This window comes from Taeniopygia guttata, chromosome 12 (genome assembly GCF_048771995.1).
Source record: "Taeniopygia guttata chromosome 12, bTaeGut7.mat, whole genome shotgun sequence".
NCBI classification, from domain to species: domain Eukaryota; kingdom Metazoa; phylum Chordata; class Aves; order Passeriformes; family Estrildidae; genus Taeniopygia; species Taeniopygia guttata.
Window position 1 is genome coordinate 14940965 of NC_133037.1, and position 15729 is coordinate 14956693.

The 15729-nt window shown below is 41.3% G+C and overlaps 1 protein-coding gene across 16 annotated transcripts in view; it reads right to left on the reverse strand.

Moving 5' to 3' along the window:
* PBRM1 (polybromo 1) overlaps positions 1–15713 on the reverse strand; it is a 56389-nt gene extending 40676 nt beyond the window's left edge. For 4 of the 16 annotated variants that reach the window (XM_030283131.4, XM_030283123.4, XM_072934728.1 and 1 more), the window contains exons 1-12: positions 15574–15713; positions 13181–13303; positions 12001–12156; positions 11103–11200; positions 10382–10529; positions 8363–8503; positions 7615–7731; positions 7140–7208; positions 6280–6378; positions 5775–5860; positions 3162–3260; positions 1530–1621 (exon numbers count right to left, since the gene is read on the reverse strand). In XM_030283131.4, coding sequence (XP_030138991.1) covers positions 1530–1621; positions 3162–3260; positions 5775–5860; positions 6280–6378; positions 7140–7208; positions 7615–7731; positions 8363–8503; positions 10382–10529; positions 11103–11200; positions 12001–12156; positions 13181–13219 — 1144 coding nt within the window. In that variant the 5' untranslated portion in view covers positions 13220–13303; positions 15574–15713. Of the gene's footprint in view, positions 1–1529; positions 1622–3161; positions 3261–5774; positions 5861–6279; positions 6379–7139; positions 7209–7614; positions 7732–8362; positions 8504–10381; positions 10530–11102; positions 11201–12000; positions 12157–13171; positions 13304–15573 lie in introns of all 16 variants that reach the window. The other 12 variants (XM_030283130.4, XM_030283120.4, XM_072934726.1 and 9 more) reach the window with 7 other exon arrangements.
* Between the last annotated feature and the right edge of the window lie 16 nt (positions 15714–15729).

The window sequence follows — 15729 nt, forward strand, 5'->3', positions numbered from 1 at the left end:
GGTCCCATGTCCCCAGCAAGCAATGGCAGAGGAGAGGGACAGGCAGTTATTGCCCTTTTGTGCTGCTCTTACCACAACTAGAGTTTGCAGATACCACAAAAAACCCCACTGTCTCCTTTGTGCTCCCAAAGCACCCAAACAACAATGAATGCTCTATGTCCAACTGAAGATGGTTGCCAGTAAAACCAAAAGCAGCACCCAGTCTTAAACCATCTCTAAATGAGACAGTAAAAACAAAACACCCTGTTTACAGAATTAAATATAAGCAAGTAATACATAATGAGCACCTATGCCTGCCTCTAGAGACTTATAATGAGGAGCAAGGGAGCTGCTGAAGCTGTTCACAACCTTGTACACTGGAGCTGGAAATGTTCTACAACCTCCATCACACCAAAACACCATCTACAGCTGTCAGGATAAACTCTCAGCTGGAAACTGATATTGTTCATTGCTAAGGCAACAGCCACAACCAAAGAAGCTCACAAAGATTCAGCTTTCTGTTTCAAGCAGGAGAGAGTTCTATTAATGTTCACTCACACAGCCCTGTTCTCATTTATTTTAACAAGAGTAAGAGGAATGAAAAAAATAAGACAGAAGAGCAATTAATAATACCCCTTGGTTTAAAGAAAACCCTTGTCACCCAGAGACTAGCAGCATAGGGCTGTCCAAGTAGTACACTGGAAGCACATAAAATATTAGTGGGTGACAGGTCTGCCAAAAAAAAAAAAGCCATTGCCTCTTAGGTGAATGCAATAAAGATAGGAAACCTTCAACACAGAGTGAGGTCTTTAACAAAATTACAATACTGTCCATAGCAAAGGTGGCACCTGAAAGTGGTTCAACCAGAGAAAGAATTTAAATTACTAAAACATAAAAAGCTATATGCTTTTACATCATTGCAACTTGGAAAAAATAACAGCTAACAAACAAGCAAAACCCAGCTAATAAACACTCCCCACACCTCCCATTAAACAGCTGCTCTGAAGCAATAACTGAACTCTGAGCTAACCAGGAATCAAAATACTTTTACTTACAGCAAGAGCTAAAATCCAAAATATTCTACATACCCATCCACTAGAAAACTCTGTGGAGGACAACTCAATTATTAGGTAAGAAATAAATGCCCCAATAATACATATTGAACAGATGCAACTTTCAGCATCAATGAAGAAATAATATAAACAAAAAATTAACCAAAGAAACAATTCAAGCACTACCAATCTCTTTTGCTGCATGGAGCACCCAATATTTTCTCCAGTATCTCCTCTTCTGTTTCATTTTAGAAGGAATAAAAGCAGGCAACAGTTCCCTAAAGCTTGGGTAAGAATACTTGGAAACACAGAAAATTCAAAGTATGCCAGCAAGTTTGGCCTTCCCTACCTCACTAGCTGTAAGATTCAAAGGAATTATACACCAAGTGCAAAATATTTTTGAAATAAATGCATCTGAGTTCATCAGGAGCTCTACAGATTTGGTCATTGTGAACATTTTACTGAAAGGAACTAGAGAAACTGCATTTCAGTTCCTACCAGCCAAAGCTGCATCCTCATCACTTTCTGATCCATATTGCAACGCCATGGTTATTGCTGATAAACGATCCCCTTGGGCTGATCTTTTGTTACTATGAAAGAGAAAAAGGAAAGGCATTTTAAAAATGGAAAAAAATTAAGTGAAAATTATAATAAAAAAGGAAAGGGTTATCACATTAACCATTAACAGTCACCCAGAGTGTGTGAGCAAACAAGGCATGACTCCATTAGCAGGAGCACAGTTGTGACTAAAGAAGGCTGGAGCCTTTAACAGGAGAAATTCTTACCAAGCCATGAGTCTGCCTCTATTTTATGAGCTGGTCCATCCAACACAGTCAGAAAACTGAGCTCCAGCCTACTACCTTCTGTCCTATATATACTTGAATATTTGATTAATTGCAAGAGAAGGGGAATGACAGGAAGTCTCTCTCAATTGGTAACTTTGTTATTTGATCCTGTTTTATTGGGATTTGTCTAGAGGAAGGAATTCAACACACTAAAAGCTGTATATTCTATCTCCTCCCATTCCCTCATCCCCACTTTTGGCATTTTCAGCACACACAGTGCCTGCACATGAAACAGCCTCCTATGCTTCTTAGGTGGAGTAAACTGGCATCCACACTGGCTACAGTCTCACCAGGACTTCTTCAGCATCCCTCTCATTTGTCCCAAACCTGGGGCACAGTATTTCATACCACATTATATAAGCTGTGCCTGACATTTTCTGCCTTTTTACAAGATCAGCTCTTTATGCACCTCCAGAAATGGGCTCTGCCTTGTCCTGCAGGAGCCAAGTGAAGAGTGGGAAAAAGCAGATGGGCTGAGGGCATGCCTGGGCCCTACACTCTCCTATACATCCTTTCCTGCCTTTTGATATAAGCACACAGGTATCATTTCCTTAGTGCATGGGCCATCCCTCTAAAACATCGATTGAGCTCCTTCAGTCCATGACTTTAAGTTCCACCCGTCCCTGCAGTCCTCCAGGGCAGCAGTGCTGGTGCTGGGCTGTTGCCTGATGAAGCCACTTCTGGTTCTGTCCTTGCCGTGCTTTGCCTCTCTTCACCAAAAAAGCTTCATTCACCTGGATCATTTTTATTGCAGTACCACTGACAGGGTGTGCAAGTCTATGCTTGGATCATGAGCACAAGCATTTGTAGCACCTCTTCCCTGATGGCCTGAGGTGCCACAGGGCCTGGAGCTGTCATTTACCTCCCCACTGCCAGTGCAGATCCACGGGAGCTACTCCAGCCTCACATCCTGACCCAACCCTGGCTGCTGTGCTGCTGTCCAGTGGCCCAGCCCCTGGGTCCATGAGCTCCTACACACTGATGCACCTTCACAACCAGGTTCTCTGCCTGAGCAGCAGCTCCAGCCACAGCTGAGAGCCCAGGTGGCTTTATCCCTGTGCTGCCAGTGCCCCCTGTAGCCACCCCCACAGAGCACTGCCAGCATGAAGCACTGCACACACTTCCCAATCAGCAATAACCACACTATCAGTGTCTTTATCAGCATTAATCTCATCCTAATCCAAAGCCCAGCACCACAGCAGGCATGAGGAAGAAAATCAAACAAAATTTAGCATTTCCATACGATGAGGACCCAGCTTTTCCTCCAAGGACACAATTTACTTACCGATAATATTTGTTAGAAGAATTTCTCTCATCCCCAACACTGCCTTTACCCTGTGAGGAAGGACCTGTCAGCTTGGAAGCAGCCAAATTTGATGCAGTCCTTAAGGCAGGAGAGGCAAGCCAAGGAAAGGGGGGAGGAAAAAAAACAGGCCCACCTTAAACCCATGAAAAGATGCAGCAAGAAAAAAAGCTTTTTACAGAATCACTTTGATAGATCAGCCAAAAGGTTCAGAAACAGATGTTTGGAAGCTAAAAGGTAAGTAATACTGAGATCCTTTCAGTGCTTCAGCATTTATGTGGATGTTGTTTATAAAGTCAGAGGAAAGTAACGTCAAGCTCAAGCATTGATAGCTGTACACACAGCTCAGCCTAATCAGCAGTGAAAACAGCCAACAAAATGTTCCTTAGCATCCAGATAAAGCCAATCACACAGGTCCAGTCATGTTTTATCAGCACTTAAAGTCATTGTCAGGTTGGCTGACAGTGCATGTTATCAAACAATTCAATTTTGTCGCTTTAAGGGAGGACAGTTAAATGCACCCACAAAGAGCAGTTTATTATGGCAAAGGAGACAATGAGCTCTGCAATAAAAACCAGAATTTTTGACACAGGGGCAACATATAAAGCTTAGGTTAGTAGCATTATGATGATTTGAGTTTGAGACATGAATGACAAAGAACAACGGATCTAAATTTAGAAGAAAAATACAGAAAATGCACTTGAAGTGAACTTATGAGGGAATTCTACTCAAAATCAGCAATAGGTAAAGAACTCCCCTTTAAGACGATTAAACATTTATGAAATTTAAATAAAAATAATGGTTCTGTGAAGCAGATTCTTGAGAAAGAAACAAAGAAAAAAAAAATGGTTCAACAGAAAAAGCAACCAGTGAAATACACAACAGCAGGTGAAAGGTTTGGTTTTAATGACACTTCTCTCATCCCATTTTTTTCCGCATTCAGCCCAGTATCATTGTAGCCTGCTTCAGGCATTATTTTTTCCTCCCAAGTTAGAGAAACAAAGGAGGGAGCTGTCAATGATTCTGATAGATTACTTCAGGATTTGAAGTTCTGTTGAGAGCACAATACACAAGAGAACATCTAGAATAAGGCAGCTGAGAAGTGGAAATGGATTGGCAGTGCAAGAGAGGAATTCAGCTAACAAATATCAGTGTGATTTATCTGTCATCCCTTCTTATACAATCAGATTTTAAAGAAAAACCACTGAGCCTCAGAAATAAATGACACACACCCTGACATGCTGAGCTTCATCAATGGCCAATACAGTGAGAAAAATAAAATCCAATCACAATTTAAACAGAAAACCTCTATGCTTCTTACTGCACAGCAAAGACATATGCATGTGTCTGTAGAATCAAAGTCTTCTGGCACTACACATACTTTCACAAAGGAAAATTATTCACCTATGTGTCAGGAATTACTCCTTAATGAGTATTTCTGCTTTTTATTTTCATATGCTCCAACAATGATTCACTCAGCCATAGGAAGGATGCTGATGCTGAACAAACCAACCAGAAAAACCACTTCTCAAAACACCAAGCAAGAGTAAAAATCAACCAGGCAACTTCCACTTCTTGCACACAATAATTCTAGACAACACTTTTAATACTGGCACCATATACATAGAAAAAATTAAACTCCCTTTCAGTTAAGTAACAGTGACAGTGTTTCCAGTTGTACTGTACAAACCTTTGCAGGAAATGACAACAGTGGTTTCCCAGCACCAAATACCAGCAAACAGCTCCAACAGATAACAAGATTCCACCTTGTTAAGTTTCCCAATTCTTTGAATTACTTGCTGGACATTTCTTAACTTTATTGGGATAAATGACACAGCTCACATGGGCAAATAATAACTAAACATATTTTTGAGTGTTACTCATAAACAAAATGTTTATATGAGAAGAAATTTAATTGCATTTCAGTTTATAAACATTTATAATGATTCCATCGCTCCTCTGTACACTATGGATTTTCACAGGAAGAAAATGCTGTTTCTTAAGTAAAATCATCCCATGAAACAAACAGAGCTATCAACTCTTATCAGGTGTTTTATACCTGCATATTCAGGGCCAAATCTCTGCTTCACTAATTAATAAATCCAGTCAGGTTCCTGTGCCTCTTTTCATAGCTAAAATTGCTTTTCAAACAAGAGTGGACTTCCCTCTAAGTATCTTTTGCCCAAGGCTCTGTTCCTATGTTTCTGCCCCTACCTAACTGTGAGCCCTTTGGTTTCAGTTCCTAACGAGGTTCAAGAATATCCAGCACTTTTCAATAAAACAAATCTTGCTCCTCACTATTCATTTTCTGTTATTAACTTATAAACATGTGGTGGAAGTTGGCCATAACTTATTAAAGATCCACTGACACTTATTTTTCATAATCAAGAATATCACAAAAATGTTTCACCACAGAAGTATTTCAATGGAAAAAGCATTCTTTCAGGAACTATTTTAACCAACATACAACTTATGAAACAACACTAATCTAAGTTTTCCAGCCATTATTTCCCACTATACTCTCCACAGCACAATTAAGGGAATGTCAACAGAGGTTTTTATATGAGATGATAGAAAGAACTCTATTTGCAGTACCTGATTCGGAGACTTGACTTGGCCAACTCACTGTGCTCAATTTCAGCCTTTTTCATATTAAATATCTTTTTAATCGCATTTGCATCCTGTCAATTAAAATATTTTTTTTGTTTAATGTTGAAAGTGAATAATACTGTAATCAGATATATCCAGCTATCTAAAACAAAGATGAAGGTGTTTTTACATTTAGATATAAAAAAAATTTTGCATAAGAAATGAAGCATGGAACAAAGTCTGCCTGAAATACTCCCACACAGTATTTTTGCTGTGGCCTGAAAAAACTGAATAGAAGAGCTGAGCAGCTTCAAGCTCATTTTTTGTCATTGTTGCTCCCCAATTCTACTAAAAGCAATATAAAAAAGAAAAACCCACTAAAAGCTATTTTTAAAAAACGCTAACAGGGTCTTGAGAGCTTTATATTCAAGACTTATTTAAGGATCAACCAGCATAGAAAGTAGTCAAGAAAATCTGAACTTAAATCACACTATGAACAACTGAAACTAACCTTGAATACTTGGGATCCAGGCTCATTGTAGGTTTTGGCATTCTTTGCCAGAAGATCTATGTCCTTGGCCATGGCATGAATGCTTTTATAAGTTCCATTCTATATAACAAGAAGCAGAACTGGTTAAAGTGGCAACCTTCAGACAGCATGAGAACTAGGCCAATAGTGAAAAGCAAAGGAATTCATATTCAATAAAGGGAATGTTCACATAAAAACAACTTATTTGTAAAGACAACAGATAAGTATCTGGAAAAAAAATCAAAGACAGTAACAATGTATGCTAAATCTTTATAAAGCTCAGGAATGCTAAGATTGAAAAAACACTTAATAGGTCCCACTACCCTTATTTTGAAGAGTTCTGACAAAATGCTGTTTTAACTTTATTCTCTAGTTCAATCAGTCTATGTCCCATCCCTCCCTACTATACAAAATGCTAGAATTACAGAACAGTATTTCAAATTACTGGAGAACTAAGATGAAAAATGCACCAGTACAAAAGATCTATTTATAGCACTAGAACAGAAGCAGGTGATGATAATGCACAACCAAGCCTCCAGTACTCCAATGTTTTACATGAGCAGCCCTTGTCAAGGAGCTGCTTTAAACCATTAAACATCAAGGAACCAGAGATATTCTGGCTCAAAGCCAGCACTCCACAGCTCACAATGCTTGATCTTCCACACAGCTACTTCTGCAGTACTAACCCAGCACAGAACATTGAATCACCACAGCGTGCAGGTTTTTAAATAGCAGAGGGAAAACACATTGCCCTTCCTGCCACCATAAATGCTGACTTCTAACAATTCTGGAATGCTTACTGTTAAGAAAGGCTTTACCCTGACACATTAATATGTTCATACCTGTATCCTTTGGGCAATGGTTTTAAGATCTATGGGTTCCTTTATTATTGCATAATAGTCTGGATATTGCTGGAAAACAGAAATAATTCATGTATTACTATAAACAGTCACAAACTTTTGTTCAAACACCTTACATAAGCAATTAGATGAATCTGAGGTAAGAACAGTGTAAGCCTCAAATAAGGCAGATACAATGAATTACAATTCATCAATAAACTCACATAAAGGACCAGTTCTGATTGAAAATCAAATCCATGAAGGTTTTCAGAGTATTTATTCTACTGGTTAAAACTTTCACCACAAAAACAGAACACACTGTTCTGAAACAGAGCAGTACAGACAGGTGGAGTTTGCCTCTGATGAGGGAGAAACAGAGAACTGCACCCTGAGCATGGCCATCACAGCCTGTAACATCAGTTACAGAAATGTCCAGGCTTCCAGCTTAGAACACAACCTACATTACTAAAATACTCACCACTTTAGAAGGAAGTTTCTGGAACAATTCACTTATGAGTCGTCCTGAGGGGTTTGTGGCAACAGCTACAGCTTCAAGAAGCTGTTCCAGAATTTCCTTCAGGTAACCTGGAGATGACTAATGTAGAAAACAAAAATCACAAGAAGTTTTAACAGCAGCCAGAGTGGAGTGCTTCAAGTTGTGCTGAAATACAGCACCCTGCACTCCAAAGGCAGAAAAAATCAGCTACAAAATACCGATGCAACTTTTGAAGACAGTATTTTTTATGCAGGTGAAGGTATACTAAAAAACTCTAATTTCAGCTATACACTGCAGAATGTCACACACATCACAAATGTGCATCCCAACATCACAAAAACAAGGCTAGCCCAAATTTCCTCTCATAACACTCCAGGAACAGCTGCACTGACTGAATGGGGCACTTGCTGATAACTGATGTCATTAGACATGAATCTTGCTTGCAACAAATCTCAATGTTGGCATGAATTCAAGCATACTTTGTATTATTCCAACTAAACCAGAACCATGCTTTACTTTAAAAAAAGCTCACAGCTTTTTTGGCTAGGCAAAAGTGAAATACACATAACAATACTATGAAGTGATTAACTAATAAACTTGCATAAGAAATACCCTTTAGGGCATAATTTAACAATTAAAATATTACTCAATGATTTTTCACTCTCTCAAGAGTCAGCTGACATCCCCAGTTACAGCTTCCCCCTTCTGCAGCTGTCATGCCCACACTTACTAATTCAGAATTTCCTTGATTGTCATGTCCTTCCTCATCATCATCATCCTCCTCAGCATCACCTTTCTGAACAAATTCATTTTTTGTGCGCAAATACAGCTCCCATAGTTTGCAGGCAGCTTTATATTCAGGAGAATCTGGCTGCAAAAACAAATCAAACATTCCAGTCAAAATTCAGGGCACTCTCATCTGGGAGAATTTTCTAAGTTATCAGTTGAAAGTTATTAAATATGAATAATAGAAAACTTGGGAAATTCCTGCTTCATTTGTTCTTCAACAGAGGAGTTAAGAATCACAATAAGCATTGGAAAATATAACCTGCATCACTCAAAAGCATCCAAGTCTTTGAGAAAACTTCACAATAAAATTAGCTGGGTTGAGGCTTGGACATACCAGCTAGATGAATCTGGAGAAATCACTGGCTTTTGTTGGAAGTACACCACCAGCATTTAAAACAAACTAAATTTCAGTAGGCCAGAAATTTTTCCTTCCCTTTCCTCTGTCATTTAGGCTCTATTTCAGGTACTCCTGCTGATAATATCACTTTATTACTGCTGATTGCACTCTTCTTACTTCACTCTCTCAACCACTTGACAACTTGTGATACAAATGAGAAACCAACATGAGAACTGTTCTTAATCTTGCCTTATTAGGCTTCAATATTCTCAGCACGTTAGACCAGATGTTGGTTATGAAGAGCAGATTTTTTAAGTATCCTGCTCCACAAATAGATGTTTTAAGTATCCTGCTCCACAAATCTGCTTCTTTCTGTATGAATGCAAGATGCTCAGGAGTGAGAGACTTGACCAGAAATACAAAAAAGCCCAAAGCCTGCTGTTCTGCTGGAGCACTGCCAATAAAACATCTGCTGGAATAAAGACCTTGACAATCAATTGTTATCCCTGGTTTGTCCATGCCATAGAGATGCCTGGGGAAGGTAAAAGGTGAAAAGAGGAAGATGTTACGTTTTTGTGCCACACCTCCAGCTTACAGCTCCATAATTCTCTGGAAATGCCAATATTCCTTCATCCTGGAATAATGGATACCCATTTTCAGTCTAATGTAAGATCTCTATGACACAGTTAAATTTTGAGCCCACACTTCTATAGGCAAAGTCAGCACATGCTCTGTAAAACCCCAATCATTCTTTCCTGCCACCAGCCCATTAATGTTGGGGTTTTCACACTGAGTGCCTTGCAAAGCTCCAGGAGGACGAAATGGATTTGAAAATCTTTGTACTTTTCCCTGGAAGGAGAATGTGCAAATGCATTAACCCATAAATCTGATTTTTTTCAAGAAGCTACTACACACACACACACAAGTAAAACAAACACTGCCTTTCTGGATGTCACCTGGCTACCCCAGCTGGGTTATTCAAATCTCCAAAGATATGTGAAAGGCAATATTAGCAGGTTTACATTTGCTGTATCAGCTCATCCACCACAAACAATTTCATCATACAGTTTTAACATAGCCTTTCATTAAACAAGATTAATCCAATTTTTCCCCATTTCCTTATGAAAACTGCAATAAAACCCATTAATATCCATAATAAAACACATATTCAGTTTGGGGGAATTGCCATGGGGGTTGTCTTGATGACATTACATTCACATCTATCATCACTGACCATGACAGTCAATGTGCATTCTTTTCATTTTATTAAGTAGCAAATGGAAGAGAAAGATTCAACACTCCTATCATAAGCTTGCTCTTAGCATAAACTTTTCCTTCTGAGAGGGAAAGAAAAAGAAATCTTTCTCCATTTCAAAGAGTTACACAGAGGGTGTTGTAAAATTAGAAGGCTTTAAAAGAGGAATACTTTTCTCAGTTTATATTTCCATTTTTGCTTTTGATATCTTTTGGAAAACTACATGAAGATCATACCCACATTGTTTTATGATTTTCCACAGAAAAATGGCTATAGTAGGACAACTTAGTAAGATACAGTCAACATTATGGAAATACATCTCTACTCCTTTTACAATGGATTTGAGCCTTTACATGTAGTTTGCTCACCTTATAGTAAGCCTTTGCATTGTTAAAGAGAAGCTGGAAATCAGCAGTCAGCACATTCACATCATCATATTCCTCCATCTTCAGCTTTTGTTGTATTTTCATTAAATCAATTGGCTGAGAAACCACTTCATAATAATCTGGCTGATTTCTGTTGCAATGATAAAAACAGGCATCATATCCCAAGCAGTAAAACCCAAAGCACAGCACTAAAGCTCTGCATGTTTATGATCAAATAAACCAAAGAAAGTTCCAATACATTTCTGTTACAGCTAAAAGATCTGGACAGTGCTCTATCAGTCAGCTCACTTCATGTATGTTCTGCTACTACTCAATTTTCTAAGCTTAAGAGAAAATTCAGCCTCTTACTTAGCTACTGCATTTTCAAGGGTCACTTCTATTAACCTTCCCAAGCTGTGTCCTTAGTATTATATCCCATCACTTAACCAGAACCTCTTATAATCAAAGGCATGGATGTTTTAGCAGGTGCCACAAGAAACATTTTTAATTAATTCAGTGTATCCCTTTTCTTTTTCCCTGAAAAAGAGCACCAATGTAAGCATCTCCCATTGAATAATTACATCAAACACCTAGATCAAACACTGATATGAAATAATGACAAATGTAGCTCAGATTTTTCACAAAGTATTGCTGAAGTAATTATCAATTCCCACTTCTCCCTGATTAAATCAGGTTCAAGGTTTAACCAGACCTGTGGCCTCACCTTCTCTTGGGTGCCCTGATGAAGAGCTCACAAAGGAGCCTGCCCTGCTCATCTTTGTAGTCTCTGATGGTGTTGTAGAGCTCATGGCAGACAGCAATCTGAAAGGCAAGAACAATGAAATAAATAAAAGGGAGAGATTTTTAAGGATGTAACAAACAAAAGCTTGCTTACAAAGGGAAGGACAAGCTGCCAATACTATGAGATATAGCTGCCAATACTAAGGCATACCATTAAATGGTATGCCCTAAAGCAGAAGTGAGAAGCAATTGAAGCACCTCACACTTTAGCAGGATACCTTACAAGTGTGCCAGGTACTGTATGATCTCCATTTATTTTTTGAACATAGGAAGCTTTATTTCAATGCTAATTCTAAGCAAAACACCCAAAATTTAAATTAATTCAGTGCAATTCTCTCCAAGTTACAGGCATCTACAATAACAACAGGGGTTCTTCTGCCCTACAGTTAATTAACATTAGACTGCTCATGCAAAGGCATTGTACACTTCAGCAATCACTGCCTGTGCCAATCCCCACTCATCCCTCTGCATTTGCTATGCAGACACAGCTCTCAACTTCTGCACATTATGATTTCAGCTCATTCTCCAACATCCTTCCACCTGCTAAAATCATCAGCAAAAAGATAAAAGCAGCAAAAACAAAACAGCAAAGATAAAACAGTAAAGAAAAACATGAAAGTGGTGAGCCAGGACCAAGCCAAAGCCGAAGCTGAATGAGGTCCTAAACAAAGCTCAGCAGAGGCAGGAACGGATTCAGGACCAGTGCACGTGTGCTACATATGGTCATTAATTTTACAGTCCATCATATTCCAGACAGACTGTTTCTTGGTGATACAGTATCCCCCTAAAAAAAAAGGTGCAGTCAGTAAGAAAGTACTAACAGGATCTACAGTTGGGAGATTGGAAAGTCTCCTCCTCTTCCTGCTTGGGCCTGGTACATTGGTGGAATGATGGGCATCGTCGAAGTCGCCGCCGCTGACGCTGCTGGAAGGAGAGGTGGCTCTTCGCCTCTTGGAACCCATGGAATCCAACTTCTTCTATAATGAACAGAAACGTCCTTAAAGCCCTGTCATTGCATCCCAACCCTCTGCTGAGAGCTACCCACACAGCCAGCAAAGCTTCTGATGATACATTTGCTAAATGCTGCAGGTCAGCGAAGCCATTTCTGTAACTTCAGCTTCGTGGGAATTCCCAAGAGTAAAGGAAATCAAAATGCTCCTACAGTTTTATAGTCACCAATGATAGCAAGGCCAGAAAACCCCAAGCTCACACTGAATTAGCAGCTCTTTGCAGAATATATTCTTAAACTCTCTACCTTTTCATACCCCATCCCATGCACAACAACTAAGCCAGAACCACTGGTTTCAGCAAAAAAGCTGTACAGATACACATGCTCAGTTCTGGTGTAAAAACACTTAATTCCACGGCAAACTACAAAACCATGAAAAACAGACCAACAAAAAAAAAAAAACAAAAAACCCACAAAAAAAACAACCAAAACAAATTACAAATGAAAAGGGCCACAGAATACCTTGTGTTGTATTCAAGAGAAAAAAAGAACAGGATCACCATGGGACTGCCCACTCCCACTTTATGTGTGGGATGAATGGCTCAACCATGGAGAAGCAGAAAAAGCCCCCTCCTCTTTTGGCCATAGTTTTGCATTTACCAACACAAGCAGTGACAAATGAATAACCACCATCCAACAACTATGGTAATTTATGGAACAAGTTGTTGGCTCTTTCCCAACTTCCAGTGACAGCATCAGAAAAGTATCTTTATTTGTGGCTATCTCAAAGGCTGAGCACAGAACAGATGCATCTATCCCAGCCCATCCCCATTTCCAACTAAATCCAGGGATTTCTTTCAGGAGGTACTCAGATGATTGACAAGTTATGGCAGCACGAAGTAACTGCATTAAAGCATTTCTGTTAGAGACAGAGATAATTTCAGGCACACACATGAGATGAATAAGGTAGGAATAATTAACAGTTAGGAAAAAGAAAAGCAAAAGGCCAAGGCAGAGGGATGGAGATACAATCAATAATTTACCAGATTTACCAGAGTAGAACCAGCACCTCGAAAAGCCAATCTCCTCATAGTGTCTGATGGGCAAGCACAGATACTGCGAGAAGGGGACACTCTAAGAGTGGCAAACCAGTAATGGTGTTAGTACAGCCACAACTGGAAGACAAGAAAAAGCAAAGAGAGAGAGAAGAAAATTCAGAGTAGGTAGATAAAGAATAAAATCAAAGAATAAATACAGTGACAGAGAAGAAAAGCAAGAAACAGAAGGCAACTTTTTATAGCCCAGCAGAAACTCTACAAAGTAATTCTGTACACAGAATGCTAGACACTTCTGTCATTGTCACAGTAAAAATACATTTCTCTCATGTTCCTGAATATGCATTACAGATTTCACAGCCACTTGCTAGAGAATGATTCATCAAGAAGAGCAGAAAGTAAACAGAAGTGATACCTGACCTGAGAGTACAAACCAGAAAGCTGTAAAAGTTACAGAATGCAAAGCAGTACAGTGCTTATAAGAACACAATCTTAAGGTCAACAAACACTTATTAAACTCTAAGATGATGCACCTCCAACATTTTTCAGAGTAGACTTTTATACTCAGACGTAAGCAGTAAGAATGCAGCCATACACTAAAAAAAAAAAAAAAGTTTCCATTTCTAAGCAGTCTCCAAGCCTGATTTTTTTCACAGAAATTCCACATGAAATATACAGAACCGTTTAATAGCAAAATATTTGCTTCTGTGTAGTTCTTCTGTCTCCTGCCTTCAGGCAAACCCCAGAGAGGTTCTTTTCCTGTTCAGCACTCTGAACATTCTCGTAACATGGACATGCAGAGAAGCTCTGTGGTTTATCAGCAGGCAATTCATTTTGGGAACTGACAACAGCCTCAAGCCTTGGCACAGCCTCCAACTTCTATCTGAGGGCTACAGTCTGGAGTGGCTCCACCAGGCAGGTGCTGAGAAACACAAGCCCTTGGTTGTGGAAGAAAGGCAGGAGGGACTACCAGAATCAGTAATTCTGCTTCAACCAGGAACCCAAGAGTACACTCAGACCAGTCCCACCCTGAAATAAAGATCTGGGAAGCTCCCAACCAGAACTGCCTGCAGACTGTACATCAGCTATTCCACGTGTACTGTCAGAGGCACAATGCTGTGGATCTCAGCCACACTCTGACACTGCTGTGATCAAGGTACCCTCACCATTCACACAGCCTCCAAAACACGTTTTCTCTTCTAATAACCCTGCAAAGCATGGATCAGTCTGGACAACATCACAAAGACTCAGGGAGAGACCTGCTGATGTACCACTGACTGAAGCTGAGGCTCCAAAACACAAACTTCTCTCTAAACTGCCACACTCCTAAGCACAGAGAACTCAGCTGTGCACAGAAACACAGCTTTGCTGAAAAACCTCTCTCCCTGAGTTTCTTCTACAATTGCACTGCTGGCTCACAGGTCTCTCAACAGTCACACCAAGACTCTCCACTGCTACCAATGAGCACCTCCAATGCAACAGCAGCTTGAGCATCTCCTCGGTAATTGCCCCCACCAGCCATAAAAATGTCACAAACCCACAGCAAGAAATGCTTTGGCCATTACTAGTTCACATATATACACAACGGGGGGAAGAAAGGCTGTCCCTCCCAAAAGCTGTAGGGAAGGACCACAACAAGTGTCACCCACTCCAACCTCCCAACACCGACAGGTTTTACACACGTTGGACATAATAACACACTTAAAATAGAACGTTCTAACACACTAGAGGTTCATTTTCTGCCTCCAGACAGAGGAGAGCAAAAAGCCAACAGATACCACGGGTAGTACTTATTGCTATCAGGATCTCCCACGTTTCACCAGAAACACGAAACACGGTAAATTTAGCAAAGGGAACACGGGAGGGAAACGCAGCCGGGAATTTCCCCCGGTTACCGATCCCACTGAAAGCTGCTACGGGATGGGAAGAGGGGGCTGGCAGCAGCCAGGCACGGTAACAGGGCAAAGCTGACGGAAAAGCGAGAGGGACAACACATCCATCGTTTTACCGGCACCGGGACAAGGAACAAAGGCAGCGAATCCGGAACTGCCCGAGGCGCCGGAGCCCTGCCCGGGAGGTGAGGCGCTACCCCCGGCGGGAAACAAAGAAAAGCCTTTCCCGGCACCGGGCGGCCGGGCCGGGGTCCCGGGCCCGCCCCGCGGGGCAGGACCCGCCGTGCTCACCGCGCGGGCCCGGGACGGGAACACGGCAGGAGCGGGGCGGGGACGAGGGGCTGAGGCGCACCCGGGCCCGGGCAGGTGACGGGGGCAGGCGGCGCTCGGTGCCCCGGGCCCGGCGCGCCGGGGCCGCTGCGCGCTCGGGCGGCGCCGCCACACAAAGGGAGCCAGCGGCCTCCACGCTCCGGCCCGCGCCCCGCCCGCGCCGCTCACCCCGCCGGCTCCGCTCCGCCTCCCGCAGCCGCGGCCGACCCGGGGTGGGTGCGCGGGGTCCGCCCGGCCCGGCCCGTCCCGCCGGTACCGCCCGTCCGACACCGCCGGTGCCGCCGCCGCTGCCGCAAAGCGCGCCCGGCCGCCCAACCGCCGAGC